At 30.7% G+C, this 15,676-nt stretch overlaps 3 protein-coding genes across 3 annotated transcripts; 1 reads left to right on the forward strand and 2 right to left on the reverse strand.

Moving 5' to 3' along the window:
* Positions 1-548: 548 nt before the first annotated feature.
* LOC131847712 (NTF2-related export protein) lies at positions 549-1,899 on the forward strand. Its single transcript, XM_059197346.1, has one exon. The coding sequence runs from the start codon at positions 765-767 to the stop codon at positions 1,173-1,175; it is 411 nt and encodes a 136-aa protein (XP_059053329.1). The 5' UTR covers positions 549-764; the 3' UTR covers positions 1,176-1,899.
* A 384-nt stretch (positions 1,900-2,283) lies between these two features.
* LOC131847702 (lipopolysaccharide-induced tumor necrosis factor-alpha factor homolog) lies at positions 2,284-4,351 on the reverse strand. Its single transcript, XM_059197337.1, has 2 exons — positions 3,599-4,351; positions 2,284-2,861 (listed from the first exon to the last, which is right to left on the reverse strand). Exons 1-2 carry the CDS (start codon positions 3,886-3,888, stop codon positions 2,747-2,749), a joined length of 405 nt encoding a protein of 134 aa, XP_059053320.1. The 5' UTR covers positions 3,889-4,351; the 3' UTR covers positions 2,284-2,746.
* A 2,545-nt stretch (positions 4,352-6,896) lies between these two features.
* Positions 6,897-8,853, reverse strand: LOC131847646 (lipopolysaccharide-induced tumor necrosis factor-alpha factor homolog). Its single transcript, XM_059197266.1, has 2 exons — positions 8,239-8,853; positions 6,897-7,275 (listed from the first exon to the last, which is right to left on the reverse strand). The coding sequence occupies exons 1-2, from the start codon at positions 8,634-8,636 to the stop codon at positions 7,161-7,163; spliced, it is 513 nt and encodes a 170-aa protein (XP_059053249.1). The 5' UTR covers positions 8,637-8,853; the 3' UTR covers positions 6,897-7,160.
* Positions 8,854-15,676: the final 6,823 nt, after the last annotated feature.

The following is a 15,676-nucleotide window of genomic DNA, read 5'->3' on the forward strand; positions in this document are numbered from 1 at the left end:
CAGGTGCTCATGGGCGGCGGTAATCACTTACCATCAGGTGAGCCGCATGCTCGTTTGTCCCTAAAAAATGTGTTATAAAAAAAAAACCTTGTAAAAAAACAGAATTGTGCTTGTTGCTCCACTGGTACATCCTCCGCTGGAGATTGCACTAGTGGAGCAAATCGAGGCGATTCCACTATAATGAGTAGAATCTGTTGCGTCCAAAAATTAAAATTACAATAGAGGTAAGAAGAAGTAACTGTAGCCTAAAAAAATGTTGCTGTCATATTAATAAAAAAGACAATGTATATAGTAACTACTATCAATTGATTTACTGACCAACCGGCACGGGAGTACCGTACGCCACTCGAATACCCGTACGTTGGTATTCGCGTGTCATTACGTTTACAGCCCTTATTTGCTGTCCTGTCCAAAAGCAAGTTTAATCTCAAAATTATATTATAGTTTACCAAACTTTGATTTTGGCAAATGCAACAACGTTCCGAGCCATTGTAAAAGAAAAAAAGTCCGATCTGTCAGTCGACCTTATGTCAGTTTTGGGCAATCAGTCAGTATTCTTTGTAATGTTGGTCAAAAATGTGGTAAAAATTTGTTATTAAATGCAATATAATTTTATTATTAATTTGTTATTTGAGTAAAGTAACTGTGAGTGTTTTCAATTTTTTATAAGTTTTAAAAGTTATAAACTGGAAAGGAAAATATCTACAACAAGAAGAAATTGTTCTTTGTTAATCTAATTTAATAACTCGACAAACAATTTGACCATGGCAGAAGTTACTGCCAAAAATGTTGATAATGCTTGCGAGACTGCCGAGGAGTTCACTCGTATTTTTTACAAAGAAGTGGACAGCAGTCGACGCTTAACCTCAAAATTATATCTGGATACTGGTCTACTGGTCTGGAATGGCAATGGTATTAATGGCAGCGATAAAATACAGAAATTCCTCATGGACTTGCCTGCAAGCAACCATGTTATTAGGACATTAGATGCTCAACCATTATATGAGAGTATATCAAATAAAATAACATACCTGATCCAGGCATGTGGAGATGTGACCTATCAAAATGACAATATCAAGAAACCATTTCAACAAACATTCTTAATCGTAGCAGTTGATGGAAAATGGAAGATTGCAACAGATTGCTTCAGACTACAAGTGCCCTATAGTAGTTAATGAAGTGTCAGGATTATTCTTACTACTCATCCATGTAAACATTCTCTTAATGTAAAATGTTTATAATTAATTTGTACTATTAGTTTCAACTTCAAAATAAACTAGACGGTCACCAGCGAATATCTTTTATTCTATTAAACTGTAATTTGGAAGAATTTTATAAAAATCCAATTCATGTTTTCAAGGTAGTGGTCTAATTCAAGAGTGGTAAGCAAAATTTATTGTAGTATGTAACTTAGAAATCAGGTTAATTATAAGATTATTGTAATGCATTTTATTTCTATTAAAAGTTTATAACACTATTTGCAATCTGACTGTAAGTATTGTTTAAAATAATATTGTGGGATTAAAAGTATTCTTTGTATTTAATATGAATAGTTTAATAATTAAATTATACCTTGACAGAGCCATGATATTTGGGTCTTCTTATGTTAAGTTACATTCATTGTTTTGTTATGGAGGAGTTTTAACTCTAGTTTATTTAACTATTTATCTTATTTTATACATTTTGAGTCATAGTAATAACACTGAGTTGTAATGTATAATGCACATATGTGTAATTTTCTCCTTCCCAGACACTCACCTTTCTACATACATTTTATAAAGCAAGCTGCTTGACAACTGAAATATGTGAGATAGAAGTATCCAAGCAGATAACTTTGTACAAAGTTAATCTCAATAGTTTATTGTTTGAAATTAAAATAGTGTAAGTAATAAACTAATTGTTGCCCATATAGCAACAATAAGTAGCTGCACATTTACACACAGTAATAATTCTGTATTAAAAATATATCAATCAGAATTCAAGTCATCAACAAATAAATTGCAAGTCGTAAACATGCATTTTTCTTGTATAAGATTTTGATATGGTATAATTATACTTTAGTAGAGACACACATATATAAAAAGATGAGTGTGACTATTATGATTCATACAATTTACTTTGAATCTGCAATTATCAAATGGACACAGAGGTATGATTATACAATACAACACTTGCAAAGGTTTCATAGTTCAAACAAATTGTAATTACTTTTTTGCAATCAGTTTCTTATAAATAAAAGTTCATTATTAGTAAAATATATAATATTTAATAATTTATTATCATTCTTTAATTTTTCTGTGCAATTTGTGTATTGACACATATGTTAACATAAAGTAAATCTGTAATCCAGTTGCCATAACTCGTCCGGGTGATGGTTCCTGTGCAATATGCATAAACTGCCTTACTCTACAACTATTACTTCGGATTATCTTCTAATCTATAATATAATTAATAAGGTGAAAGACTTAATTATTTTATTTATAATATTCCAGTGGAATCTAATTTTGTTTTAATTTAGTTGTAGTTCATTATAATATTATAGTTTTGTCCTTATCTTGTTAAACAAGATCAAATAAATCAAATGATTTCTCATCTGTTGTCATAATGTTGAAATTAGCTAGTCATGTAGAAGCAATGTATAAATACAACTTTCAATATTGGTAAATCAAGTCTTGGATGTTCAAATATGTAGGCAATTAATTATCACCGATTTATTTTAAATCGTAGTTTGTCACAGGCTACTCATTCAGATTTTTGTGTAACAACCAAGATATCGGTTGCAAATTGGACAATAGTGTTCAGCCTTTTTAAATGAAGGCATAATATAAGGTATAGCAGCGAGGCAACAAAGCATACACCACCTGGAAGCGATAAAATCACGTTTAATTGAGAGTTTAATGACGACAATACCTATCTAGTAAGTGTTGTAAAATTAAGGCCCGCAACTATATATATTTATGGTTTGACACATATAAATTACTTCCCTTCTATTTTAAAGGTAACAGTCAGAGTTACTTTCATATTTATATTAGTATTTCGTCACTTTCTTTTTTTTTCACATAACGCCACATAGTTCTAAACTAAGTAGAGCTTTTATAATGGGTTCTAATACAACTGATATACATAGAAAACCACGCCGACCAATACACATAATCACACTGATGAGTATTTGTATCGTGCGAGAATCAAACTCGCAACTTTTGGCAATAAGACGTTGTGTTAAACCGCTAGACCATTGATAAGTTTATCCCGAGTGTGATACTAAGAATATATTGCAAACAAAGTTTAACACTGCGTTTACGTACCAACCCAAAATTATGACGGCCTGAGCCGAGGTTCGAAATCCCAGAGATGCCCTCAGACTAAAGTCGCGTCCGTCACCCAGGAGTAGGCTTTCAGCCGCTCCATAAGTCCTTCCGCGAGCTTTCCGCATTAGAGTAGTCCGAAAAAGAAGTCTAAGTACCAAAAATACAATACAAATTTGTGCAACAATTTTAGCAACATTAAATAAATATACCAACTCATTTACTAAACTTTAACGTGTACAATATAAGTAGAAAGGTAGCTAATATCTAATGTTAATAATAACACTACTTACACTGTTAAACCACATATAAAACCAGCTATTAAATGAGTCCTTTGAGAATTAACATAACGCACTTTTGTAAACACTGTTTCTCTACAAGTAGAACATTCATATAACATAGGATTTTCCTTTAGCGGAGCTTGTATTATTATTGTTTGGTGAATGATAGGCTGTCCTGTCACCCTTGTGTTCGTAGCAGTGTACGGTGGTGGTGGTTCTTCGTGGTAGAAAGCAGTTTCCCTTTCTACCCTCAGGACTGTCGCTGGTATGTTACTTTGATTCTCAACATTACTTGAATCCATTGAAAATATATTTATTCACGTTGCTATTTTATATTATATACTATATACCACTTACATATCAAGAGTAAAAATAGGAGAACTTATCTGTTCAACATTCATATGATTATCTTATCAAAAGTGATAAAGTGGAATGTTCATTTACATTTTCTCTACGACTAGTAGCCGCAGAAATATTATGTGCGAATATGAACGATAAATCCAATAATAAATCGATCGATGCTTCACTTATGTATTAGAAGATTCCAGGATTATTTGTTCGCCGTTCGAACGAAGAACATATTTATGTAGGGTATCCAATAAATTATAAGAAGAGACAAGAAAAAATCTTATATAACTGTGATAGATCAAAGGAAAAAGTCCCTTTATACGGCTTTTTGATTCGGATCATTAAAAACTATTAACTACATTATTTACTTTAGAATCCTTTATACTACCTACATATAAACCTTCCTCTTGAATAACTCTATCTACTGCTAAAAACTGCATTAAAATCTGTTGCGTAGTTTAAAAGATCTAAGCGAACAGACAGCACAAGGGACTTCATTTTATACTATGTACTAAATAGTATCACTTCTTGAATGGACATGTTAGCGATATCACACCTACATATATGGCAATATCAGGCATTTTTTGATCTAACGATCCATCAAAGACAGTAATGAAAAGTACGAAAACATAAGACAGTTATCTAATAAATACTATGGATGAATTATCATCATCATTACATAGTATAAAACAAAGTCGCTGTGGCTGTCTGTCCATATGTATGATTAAATCTTTAAAACTACGCAACGGATTTGAAGCGTTTTTTTTAATAGATAGAGTGATTCAAGAGGAAGGTTTATATATATTATAATACATGTACACCCGTGCGAAGCCGGAGCGAGTAGCCAGTTACATAGTATAACACAAAGTCGCTGTCGCTGTCTGTCCCTATGTATGCTTAAATCTTTAAAACTACACAACGTATTTTGAAGCGGTATTTTTTTAATAGATAGAGTGATTCATGAGGAAGGTTTATATATATGATACATGTACACCCGTGAGAAGCCGGGGCGAGTAGGTAGTTGGAAAAAAAAAATTCACACTTCGTTTGCCACTACCCTCCACAATTATTACGACAGAAAAAAAAAGCATTTTAGCCAATATAGGAGCATTTATTTTTTAAATAAATAAAATATGGTTATATGTACATGTTTCTATTAGAAAAAAGAAAGTTTAGTTTAGGAGGTAATGTAAGTTCCTACCTATGTATCATTTCACGATTCAATATACTTTTTTAAATAAAATACAAAAATCTAAATATAGACCATATCAAAAGAACTTCTAGCACCAGAAGGACGAATTAACCAGGTAGGTAGGTACTTCTTTATATAGACGTTATTTTGATCTGTTTTTTTATTTTGTAATTAAAAATTTTTAACTCAATAAACCAAATACAGCAGGTACTTAGTTATAACCAAATAATAGTAATTAAATTCAGTCTAACAAATTTCAATAGAAAGTTAACATATATATTATGGCAAGTTTAATATCAAATTATAAATATACTAGCTACCTCAATACAAAGTAAGATATAGATTATTTATTTATTTTTTGGTGAAAGAAAGATCCTGGGCATACGTAGCTTCTGACCCAGAAGGGCCATGAACGGTTTGCTTCTGAGTCAGGGTTATTGTTATTATTATTTGACCGCAAGTCAGATTTTTTTGATGCCGGTCTTTTCAATGTGTAATATAACACATACAATTTCAAGGGGAGAGCAGCTGGCCATCACTGACCATCGCACTTGGATACAACCAAAGCCGGATTAAGCATTAGGTCGTCTTCGAATTCTTATAACAAAAGTTTTAAAAAGAGGTATATATATTATAGAAGATAAAATTTTTCCAATAAAATGTACAATCTACAAACATTTTTAACTTCTTTGTGGCCGCGCAGGGCCTCTATTCGATGCGAGCCCTGTGCAATAGCGTACTTAGCTTTATGATTATTCCGACCCTGGGTACGCCTATGGTTTTATATTAAACACACGTGATCTCTTCATATCTTTGTGATTTATAATAATCCTAACAATTACATTGAGTTATTATGCGCCAAAGTGAGTAGAGAACTGTATACAAAATCACACACAATATATTCATTGGAAGATTAATGTTAAAATTGTATTTTTCTCAAATTTTTAAATTAAACATCTTATTTTTCTTAGCACTATCCCACTTTATTTTTCATTTATTTATTTAAATATAAATCTGTGTGAAACTGTGGCTACATTTCTAATACGTTTATAGCAAAATTATCAAATAGCTGATTAAAGCTTGTGTACTATAGCATTTTTGTACATAATATCTCAATGCCTGTACAAGATATCCATAATTTTAAAGAGTAATTATGTTGGAGCACACAATGTGTGTAGAGGTAAATATCAGTTATTTAGTATATTTTCTAAATATTAACTAATTAAAAAGGTGATATTAATTTGTAACTTAGATAAGTTTATTTAATTTACAGGTCTATATTTCTGCATGTTAATAAGTATTATTTCAATACACTTAATTAATTTAGTTAATATGCATATGGTAATAATTTCCTTTTCATAATTTGGTAAAATAATGTTTACAGCCAGGACTAATAATTTTATTTCATATTTAAATGAATTTAATTTATTAAAATACAAATAAAATAATAAGAAAGTCCTGTCTACTTTAAAATTACATGGAGTAATATTTGTTTATACATAAACAAATATTACTCCTTGTCCTCTAATCAAGTATAGAATAAAGAAAAGAACAACACAAATTTCTATAATATAGTTTATATCAGGCAATTTTTAAATCTTAATTTTTTTCACTTTATACCTATAATATCGTATAAACATCTGTGTTTATTTATTTTACTTATACAAATAAAATTTATACATTTATATATGGGATGGATATCTGCTAATTTGTTGAAAAAAAAAAAGGCTCATGCTAATGAACTATAAAAACCTAAGTTAACACTATTAGTTTTAATAGAATGTGAACTTTTTGGGATGCCACTTTAAGATTGGTATCTGGCTCCTCAAACAAGACTGTGTGAATAAGTTTTAAAAAGGATTTTTTAAGACACTTCTTGGGAACACATTCTAGTTAGATTCATGGAATGTTTCCCTAAGGCTAAAAAATAAATAGAATCAAAATATATAATGGCATTAAATAACATACTTATACATATCTGTTTAAGCCTTATTTGTCACATTGTTATGGATGATTTACTTCATATTTTGATGTTTAACATTTGTTGCTCTTTCCAATAAAAGTGTTGCAATTGGGGCAGTAGTGCTCAGCATCTTTAAATGTGTCAAAGCAATAGGGGACTAGACCCAAGCAGCATAAAGAACACATCCTGGAAGCAAAATTTTAATGTACATTAATACAATCTAGTGTAATATAACAAGTATATATAAAGTAGCATATTTATTACCATACCAAGTATGTATGCATAAGTTTATAAAATTCAGCAGGTTGAGCAAGTCATGTGTGAAAAGGTATATGTAGCTTTTGCATTTAAAATATTATATTAGGGCAGGTATATCTTATTCAGTATCAGAGACTAATTTATTATTATTCATAACAGTCATGAGTATATTTTAAACAAATTATTAAAATTATTATACATATATGAATCATTTAACAGAAAAAAGCTCTTTATTCACCACTCAACAGAAAAAGAAATACATTTTTATATTTATATATTTTTTCCAATTTTTGCTTACTTTAATCTATTTAAATTTAACATTAAGTAATCTTTAACATTAAAATAGGGTGCCACAGCAAATTGGAAATACTAAAACACAGTATTTCACGTCATCATAACTCATCTATTTGAATTGATGAATTCAAATAGTGTTCTACAAAAACTACTGTTATATTAGTGCACCAAACTTAAATAATTGGAACATGATTCTAATAATAATAATAATAAGTTTGAACAATTCAGACACTATATAATTCCATGTTAAACTGAGCTTTTGGAGCTTGTGTTATGGATACTAAACAAATTATACAAATACATTTTTTGCAGACACAAACATTTTATATACATAGAAAACATACAGACCATACAAAAATACAAATAATAATACCCATTAATATAAATGTTTGTACAGTAGTAAGAATCAAACCCAGAACCATCATAATGTAATTAGACCATCACTTTTTATATAATTTTATCATATTGAAATGTACATGACAAAGTTAAATTAAAATTTAATGGTTGATATTATACTGCTAACTTATAATTTTATAAATGACCATTTAACATGTTTTACATGACAAATAATTCTAAATTTAGTTAACCAAAACTTACATAGTAATTACGCAGATGGAACCAGCCACTAAATGTGTGTGCCAGGCTGTTGTATACGTAACTCTAGTTGTAACCACTTTACCACAATTGAAACAATTTATGGTAGCCGGTTCAGTACCCACGGCTGGAGGCACTACTATGCTTACAGGTACGCCCGGGGGTGGTGGCGGTACACTCCCTGGATGAGGCTGGGTGTTGGTGACTATATTAACTGGATGCGGATACACTCCCGTAGCCGTAAATTGCTTGGGTTGCTGATGTAAGTATACGTCTCCCGGAGCTTGAAATGGTTCGCCAGACGGAGCCACAAAACCATATTGTGGATTTCCCACGACAGCAGAATATGGCGGTGGTAGATCCTCAGGCGCTGAGGGTCCAGGACCCTGGTTAGACGCCATTGCTCTCTTATTGTAACCGATTACAATAAAAACAAAAGCAGTTAAAAATACTTCATGAATCAATGTAATACACTTAGTATGGCAAAGTAAATAGACAAATAATGAATAGGAAGTTCCGATATCGAGGACGTATTATCTCAAAACTTGTAAAACTGATGTAATAAAAAGTATATGTTTTTGCAGTGCTCAATTGATAATAATGATTACTGATGCATGATTGATAACAATAAAATTTGTGACTGATGTCATTTCTGATGTCAGTGATACCACAGAGCTGTCCTGTGCCACAGAGTTCTACGCAGTTCTATGTAATTATGTTAATTAGTCATACAGTTATTATTACTATATTTTGCCTTTATATATTATTATAATTTAATAATAAAATAAAAACTATCTATTGTATGTTTAGTTTTCACGTAAAAACTTTTAGAGGTATTAGAATAGGACTCAATTGTCACAGTATAGTTGTTACATATGGGTAAACATACGAACTAGAAAAAGCTGACATTTATGCTATTGCGTCACTGGACCCCCATACTAACAATTCCTTACTATGTAATAACGTATTATGTCAACCAACTGATTATAAAAAGCAACATTAGTCGAATTCTTTGCCAGTTGTCTCAACTAGAACTTGATGAAATGGATGGCTTGTTAGTAATAGAGATTATTGAACTCATTGTTAACAATGTATTATGTCTATGAATGGTCTACTAGTCTACCTCCGCGTTATCCTTTTTATAGGACATATATTGAGGGTGGTTACTTTACAGCAAACATATTAGGAATAGTAGAATTTACGGTAAGAAAAGTCTACTATTCCTAATAAGTTTGCTGTCCTTAATTGTTTTGGGTTTTCATTTTGCTTTTTAGGAAATGTTGTTTCATTAATATCATTGGCGACCCAGTGGCGGGTTAACTATTCGGCAGAGTAGGCAACTGCCTAGGGACCCTGCATCGGGTAGTGGTCCCTCAGCACCATTCCATTATCATTTATTAAAAAATATATATAGCTTATGATCAACTGAAAGAATATAGCTGTTAGAAATAGGTTTTAACAATTAGGTACTACCTGCCTACTCTCTATTGATCGAATTTGTAATCTCTCTTTTTACAAAGTTAGTACAGATATAAAGTGCTCATTCTATGATTTGGATTGTTAAATAACAATCTGGTTTGTAGTGGTGGATATTGGGTAACAGCTATGTCACTGGTCTGTGGCTCGGTGCGGTGGTGGTTGTCGCTAGTGAAGTGAACGCCACAAGGAAACGCGCGCGTACGCGATATTCTCTCGCGTTGCCGTTATAGAAACATAGTACTATATAATACGTAAATTACATGCTTTATTTTATTACTTTTAAACTTATTGTTATTATATATAACGTCCATAGTAACAGGTAATCTTTAAAATACGAAACAACAAAATATTCGTATGAAGTCTTGACAGTTAATTACCTGCTCTGAATACTTTTGGAATGTCTATTTGTAGGTACAAATATTATTTATTAGCAATGTAGGTATATAGAAAATAATATCGTATGTGGATTCATTTGGGACACAACATTCTGATATTTCATTGTCAAAAGGTAGCGATTGTTTAGTGTTTTTTTCTTCGAATGGGTGGATAGGTATTTACTTTTTACTTTTGTTGACATTACATTGAAGTGTTTGCTCATTATTAATCAACGATTTTAAATAAACTTACCTACATTACTTAGTGTCGCAGTAAGTCGTAATATGTATATTGAAGGCAATCCAAGATTTCGTACGTAGTCACATTTTTAAAATTCTAATAGGTATGCATGCAACACTAGCATGTAACTTGCGAGTCGAAAAAGGTATCTGCCTATTTCGACTCGCAAGTTACATGCTAAGACAAGGATAATATTTTTATCCAAATATAAGGAAGAAATTTATATATAAATACTGCATACCATTAGGTATTGATGAAATGATTGAAAACAAAAATATAAACGTGGTGGCCTAATGACTACCTCGTTTTAAATATACGCCAATGATAGCAAATTATTATATTGGACCTCTAAGACTAGAGATGTCTCTGTCTCATCACATGTCTATTAAAAATATAGTTTGTGAAATAGTCATCATAATCATTACATAGTATAAAATAAAGTCGCAGTCGCTGTCTGTCTTCTGATTTTGAAGCTTTTTTCTTGAATAAATAGAGCGATAGAGCGATTCTAGAGGAAGGTTTATATATATATAATACACACCCGTGCGAAGCCGGGGTGAGTTTAAGATAATTCACAAATGAATATACACAAAAACTCTTTAAATACCAACATATTTAAGCTTAGCATTAAACATAATAATCGATTGATTATTAATCTTGTTTCGCCAAAATGATTTCTTAATAATAACAATAATAATATCCCTCGACAATTCATACAACATCATCTAATCCCTAGAAAAAGTAGAGCTCGTGTTATGGGTGACAAGTGATAAATATTTCGATATATTTTTTTGTAAATAAATACATAATAATATCTATATAGAAAGAAAACACCTAGACTCATACAAACAATCATACTCATGACAATACAAATGTTTGTACCGTGCCAGGAATCAAACCCGCGACCGTCGGAAGTGAAGCAGTGTCGTAAACGAAGGCTGTCATAATTTCCCATTTTTATTTAGGTATACAAATCTATACACATAAATAAAATTGGAGTGTCTGTTTGTAATATTGAAATAGTCGTTTTTTACTACATGCATATTACAATTTTTATCTGTCTGGCTGTTTGTTCCGGCTAATCCTGAAATGGCTGGACCGATTTTTACGGGACTTTTTTGGCAGGTTACTGAATGTTTGTGTTTTTTGCATTAATGTAATAATATCTCCTAGTATTACAAACTTAAATTTAAGTTCGTATGAATCTGTATTAGTATAGGTACTAACCATTATTTCTTTTGTAAATAATAGATATAATAGGTAATTACCTACTAAATTTAATTTTAATGATCAGTTTTTATGAGCTGAGACTCGTTTGAGTGCAGGAATTGTTTGGATTATGTATTTTTCGATGGTTGTGAGTTATTTTTCTTTTTTCACATTTAATTGGTATAAAGTAAAATGTATACATACGTATTCTGTATATTCTGTATGATAGAGGTTATGTAAAATACCTACATCAATCTATTATTGCGAAGAATGAAAAAATATGTTTTGAGACTGCACTCGGATAAGTTGAAAATAATTCATTTTGTTAAAGGAGAAGATTGAGTTACTTTATTACCGGTTACTCTTATCATTGTGGTAAATAAAATATAGATGGCTAAATAGGGAAGTTTAATAAAATAAATTAATAGTCTCTATTATATAGTAACATGTCTATTTGTTACAAACAGTAACAAATAGACAGATTTAATCAACCAATTAATACAATACAGTTTTGTGTAACCTTAAAACTGCAAAAAGATATTGCATAATTTACCTTAATCTAAAGTATTGTGCCCATGGAGAAATCGTTGCCTTGGCATAAACAAACTTGATATTTAGCTTAAGATAAAGTGTACTTGTATAAAATTATACAAATACAGCCGAGAATTATCAATTAAAGAGAAATTGAAATTGTTATTGAAACTGTTATTTGTGTCCGTGAGTTTTAGATTAGTGAAAGTCTATTGTACTATATTTAATAATATTAGTGACTAGTGTAGATTTTATATTCTGCAAAATTATACGCGATTGACTTAGCGTGTATATCGAAAGTAATGACTAGACCTGAATGTTTAAACAATCAATGTACGTAGGTATTGTCAAAAATGTCTAAAGCACAATTTTGCCACTGCCGAATTAGTCATGGATGTATCTCAATGAAGGAAAAAATCGAAACAAAAAGAAGTGGAGTTTAGCATGTCATGAAGCAACACAGACGCAGACGCGCCTTGTTGATTTGTTTGACAAAATAGTTGTTACCTACCACGGAAGAATATGATAGCGAGCTGTACGGAAGTCCACGTCGTGATTACGACAACGTAGGAGTATTCCCGGCAGCGATCACTATCACTGCCCCCAGGAATTAACGGTGACATAACAAAACTGCGTCTACCATTTATGTAATACGTTCCAGACATTTAATTTACATTATGCAAGCGATTTTACTATCCGATGCAGTCGATACATATCTACTATTTGTGTAGTACAAAGTGTTTAATGTCTCCAATGTAATATAAAAATGTAATTTTCTTGTGGTATCCTAAATAACAGTTTTTTCTTTCTTGTCTCTCTTTCTCTATTTAACTCAAAACATAGACGAGATGAATGGGCTAAGAACTCTACTGTTACTCATTATACTTAAAGGAATACACAAGGTTAGAATTCTGTGAATGTGAATAATGATATTAGAGATGATGAATGAGACATGAAGATTAAAGAAAAGAAAAACAGAAAAAAGATTGGAAATATTTTTGTTATGGTATCTATATTTATCGAATAAGTATACTAAATTTGACGTTAAGAAAACTGTCAACTGACTGCAATTATGTATAACCGATTAATTTGCACAATGATGCTGTGTCCACATAGCATTTTCATTGCCGATGATTATTCAGTGATTGTGTGTAGGTATAGAGGCTCTGTATCTGTACTTATTATTATGAAATGAATACTGAAGTTAATGTGCGAGTAACTTGTATAAAATTGCAGAAAACGTATGTAATGCAGTGCTAGTGATTTGATAAAATTTGTAAGGGCCGCGGTCGTTAAATCAGTTACAATTTGGTCAACATACCAAATAATACTTTTTTTACGTAACGTAATGAGACGCTGCCTCGTCGAAAGTGTTATAAACACAGAGTACGTAAAAATAAAATTTAAACTTGCATCTGTCGTACAGTCATTATAAAAATGGAATTATTACTGTATCCGTTGACTGCGTCATATAATTACGTGTTGTGTTAGTGTTAGGAGGATTAAAACTTAATGTATTACATAAATTTGTGATGTGATTAACTAGCAATTCTTTCATTTCAATAAAAAATATAGCCTATGTGTTATATTAGTATTCTAATGCATAAGCTACATTACTGTAAAGTTTCATCAAAATCCGTTCAGTAGTTTTTATGTGAAAGAGTAACAAACATCCATACTTACAATTTTTCGCGTTTCTAATATTATTAAGATAATATATTTGAACCACTGGAAAATTTCATGTTTCTAGACCTTTTAATTTTTTGCATCAGTTTAATCATTCAATTATTAATTTGCTTTCGATTATTTGAAATGTGAAATTTAAACTTTAATATGAACCAATTGTGAATGTTAAAAATAATTGATTCATATTAGATGTTTGAAAACTTTATAACATAACATTTAAATCGATTTTGAAATCTATTTTTTATATAAAGTCATAATAATAAAAGTTAATAAATTTAAGACATTTAAAAAAAAATATTTCTCTTTCTTATTTACAATTGAGGAATACACAATCCCATAATGTTATCGTTTCTAGTAATGGAATGGCCCCTATGTAAACACTATGTTAAGAATCAAAAATAGTAACATCACAGATAATATAATATACATATAACAACAATAACTTTAAAAATCCAAGATTATTTGTCGTTAATAATAGATTCGTAATATGTTTTAGTTACATATATGCCAATAAATTGGGTGTATGCCCTTCTAAAAAAGTCGATTATAATGGTGTAGGTATAGTTAGCTAATCCATTTAACATTGTTTCAATGCGAATTTCGTACAAACGATTCATAAATATTCTTGATTACAAAAACATAAGTTTACTATGCAATTGGGAAACTAAATTAATTAACTTGAATTTGAGGCTGATTATAGTATAGTTATAGCCTCCAAATATTGTCTGCTTTCTGTAAATTATTAATTATTTCTTTATAACACCATAAGTAAATTATAAAGAATGTAAAAAGAAATAAGGTACAAAACGTAGTCTTATCGTAAAGAAAGTAAAACAATCTCTTCCAGACAACCTTTGGGTACAAGAGAGAAAACAGAAAGTGATACCTAAATGGCGCAAGAATGGATTAGATCAATATAAAAAAAAACTAATCAATGTTATTAAACTATTGTACATTAACTTATTAAGTTATCTTATATCTCTAAAATAAATGTCACTATATTCAGTGTTTCCTTCCCCGGAAAGTCAGTCACAAATATAAATTGATTTATAAAGTTTTTGATACCAGAAAACGACGCTCAATCACGAGATAGATAGATATTTCTATATTTTAGTATAATTGTCTGGTTATGAACTGGTCAATTTTATTTTAGGCGACGGTAAATGTTACAGGTGTAATAAATTAATTAAAATGATTAAGCTATTTTAATAATTATATTGTTGTATACCCAGATACTCTTGTTTATTGCCGACTCATTACGATGATGTCATTTGTGAGGTTGCAGTTGGAGGTTTACGTAGTCGGAATAAATTAATATAATAGCAGCTTTACATAAAAATAAACACAGCTGTTGGGCAAAAGACTCCAGCGAAGAAAAATAATTTCCGTAGATTGGTATTGCAAGTGTTAATGTTGCAAAATCTGAGAAATGTTTGACAAAAAAATCATAAAATATCTTACATAATCACCATATGAAAAGGAAGTTGAATTTATTTCACGCGGACAATTATTCGAATTTCTCAATTTTTCTGTAAGAATGTATGTATTGTACCTATATGTATGTATGTATTGTACATTATAAACTTTCTTCTTGAATCTCTCTGTCTATTGATGAAAATTGTATTACATGATACATTGCGTAATTTAGAAGCGTTGACTTTGTTTTGTACTATGTACAAATAATACTTTATAAGAAAATATTATGTCTTTTTGAATTCGAATTTTAAATATTTCATTTATTGAAATAACATAGTACCTGTAGTAACTAGGTATACTTATAGTACAGTAAGTGACCGGCCTGAGTTAGGTCGGTGAAAGTGTATGTTGAATAATATTAAGACAGCGAGCAGCGACGCGAGCCGGCGCGCCGTCATGTCAGGCAATGTCAGGCCAGGGGCCAACATTTGGAGTTACTTTTGAG

The sequence above is a fragment of the Achroia grisella genome, unplaced genomic scaffold, assembly GCF_030625045.1.
Source record: "Achroia grisella isolate CSIRO2021 unplaced genomic scaffold, CSIRO_AGI_Agris_v1 utg540, whole genome shotgun sequence".
Taxonomy (NCBI): Eukaryota; Metazoa; Arthropoda; class Insecta; order Lepidoptera; family Pyralidae; genus Achroia; species Achroia grisella.

Excerpts from the sequence above, each read along its gene's own strand:
- LOC131847712 (XM_059197346.1), top strand. The coding sequence starts at position 765 with ATGGCAGAAGTTACTGCCAAAAATGTTGATAATGCTTGCGAGACTGCC.
- LOC131847702 (XM_059197337.1), bottom strand. The coding sequence starts at position 3,888 with ATGGATTCAAGTAATGTTGAGAATCAAAGTAACATACCAGCGACAGTC. Across the intron at positions 2,862-3,598 it reads TTTATATGTGGTTTAACAGT|GTGGTGTATGCTTTGTTGCC; the intron begins GTAAGTAGTGTT and ends TATCGCTTCCAG.
- LOC131847646 (XM_059197266.1), bottom strand. The coding sequence starts at position 8,636 with ATGGCGTCTAACCAGGGTCCTGGACCCTCAGCGCCTGAGGATCTACCA. Across the intron at positions 7,276-8,238 it reads TCCATCTGCGTAATTACTAT|GATGTGTTCTTTATGCTGCT; the intron begins GTAAGTTTTGGT and ends TTTTGCTTCCAG.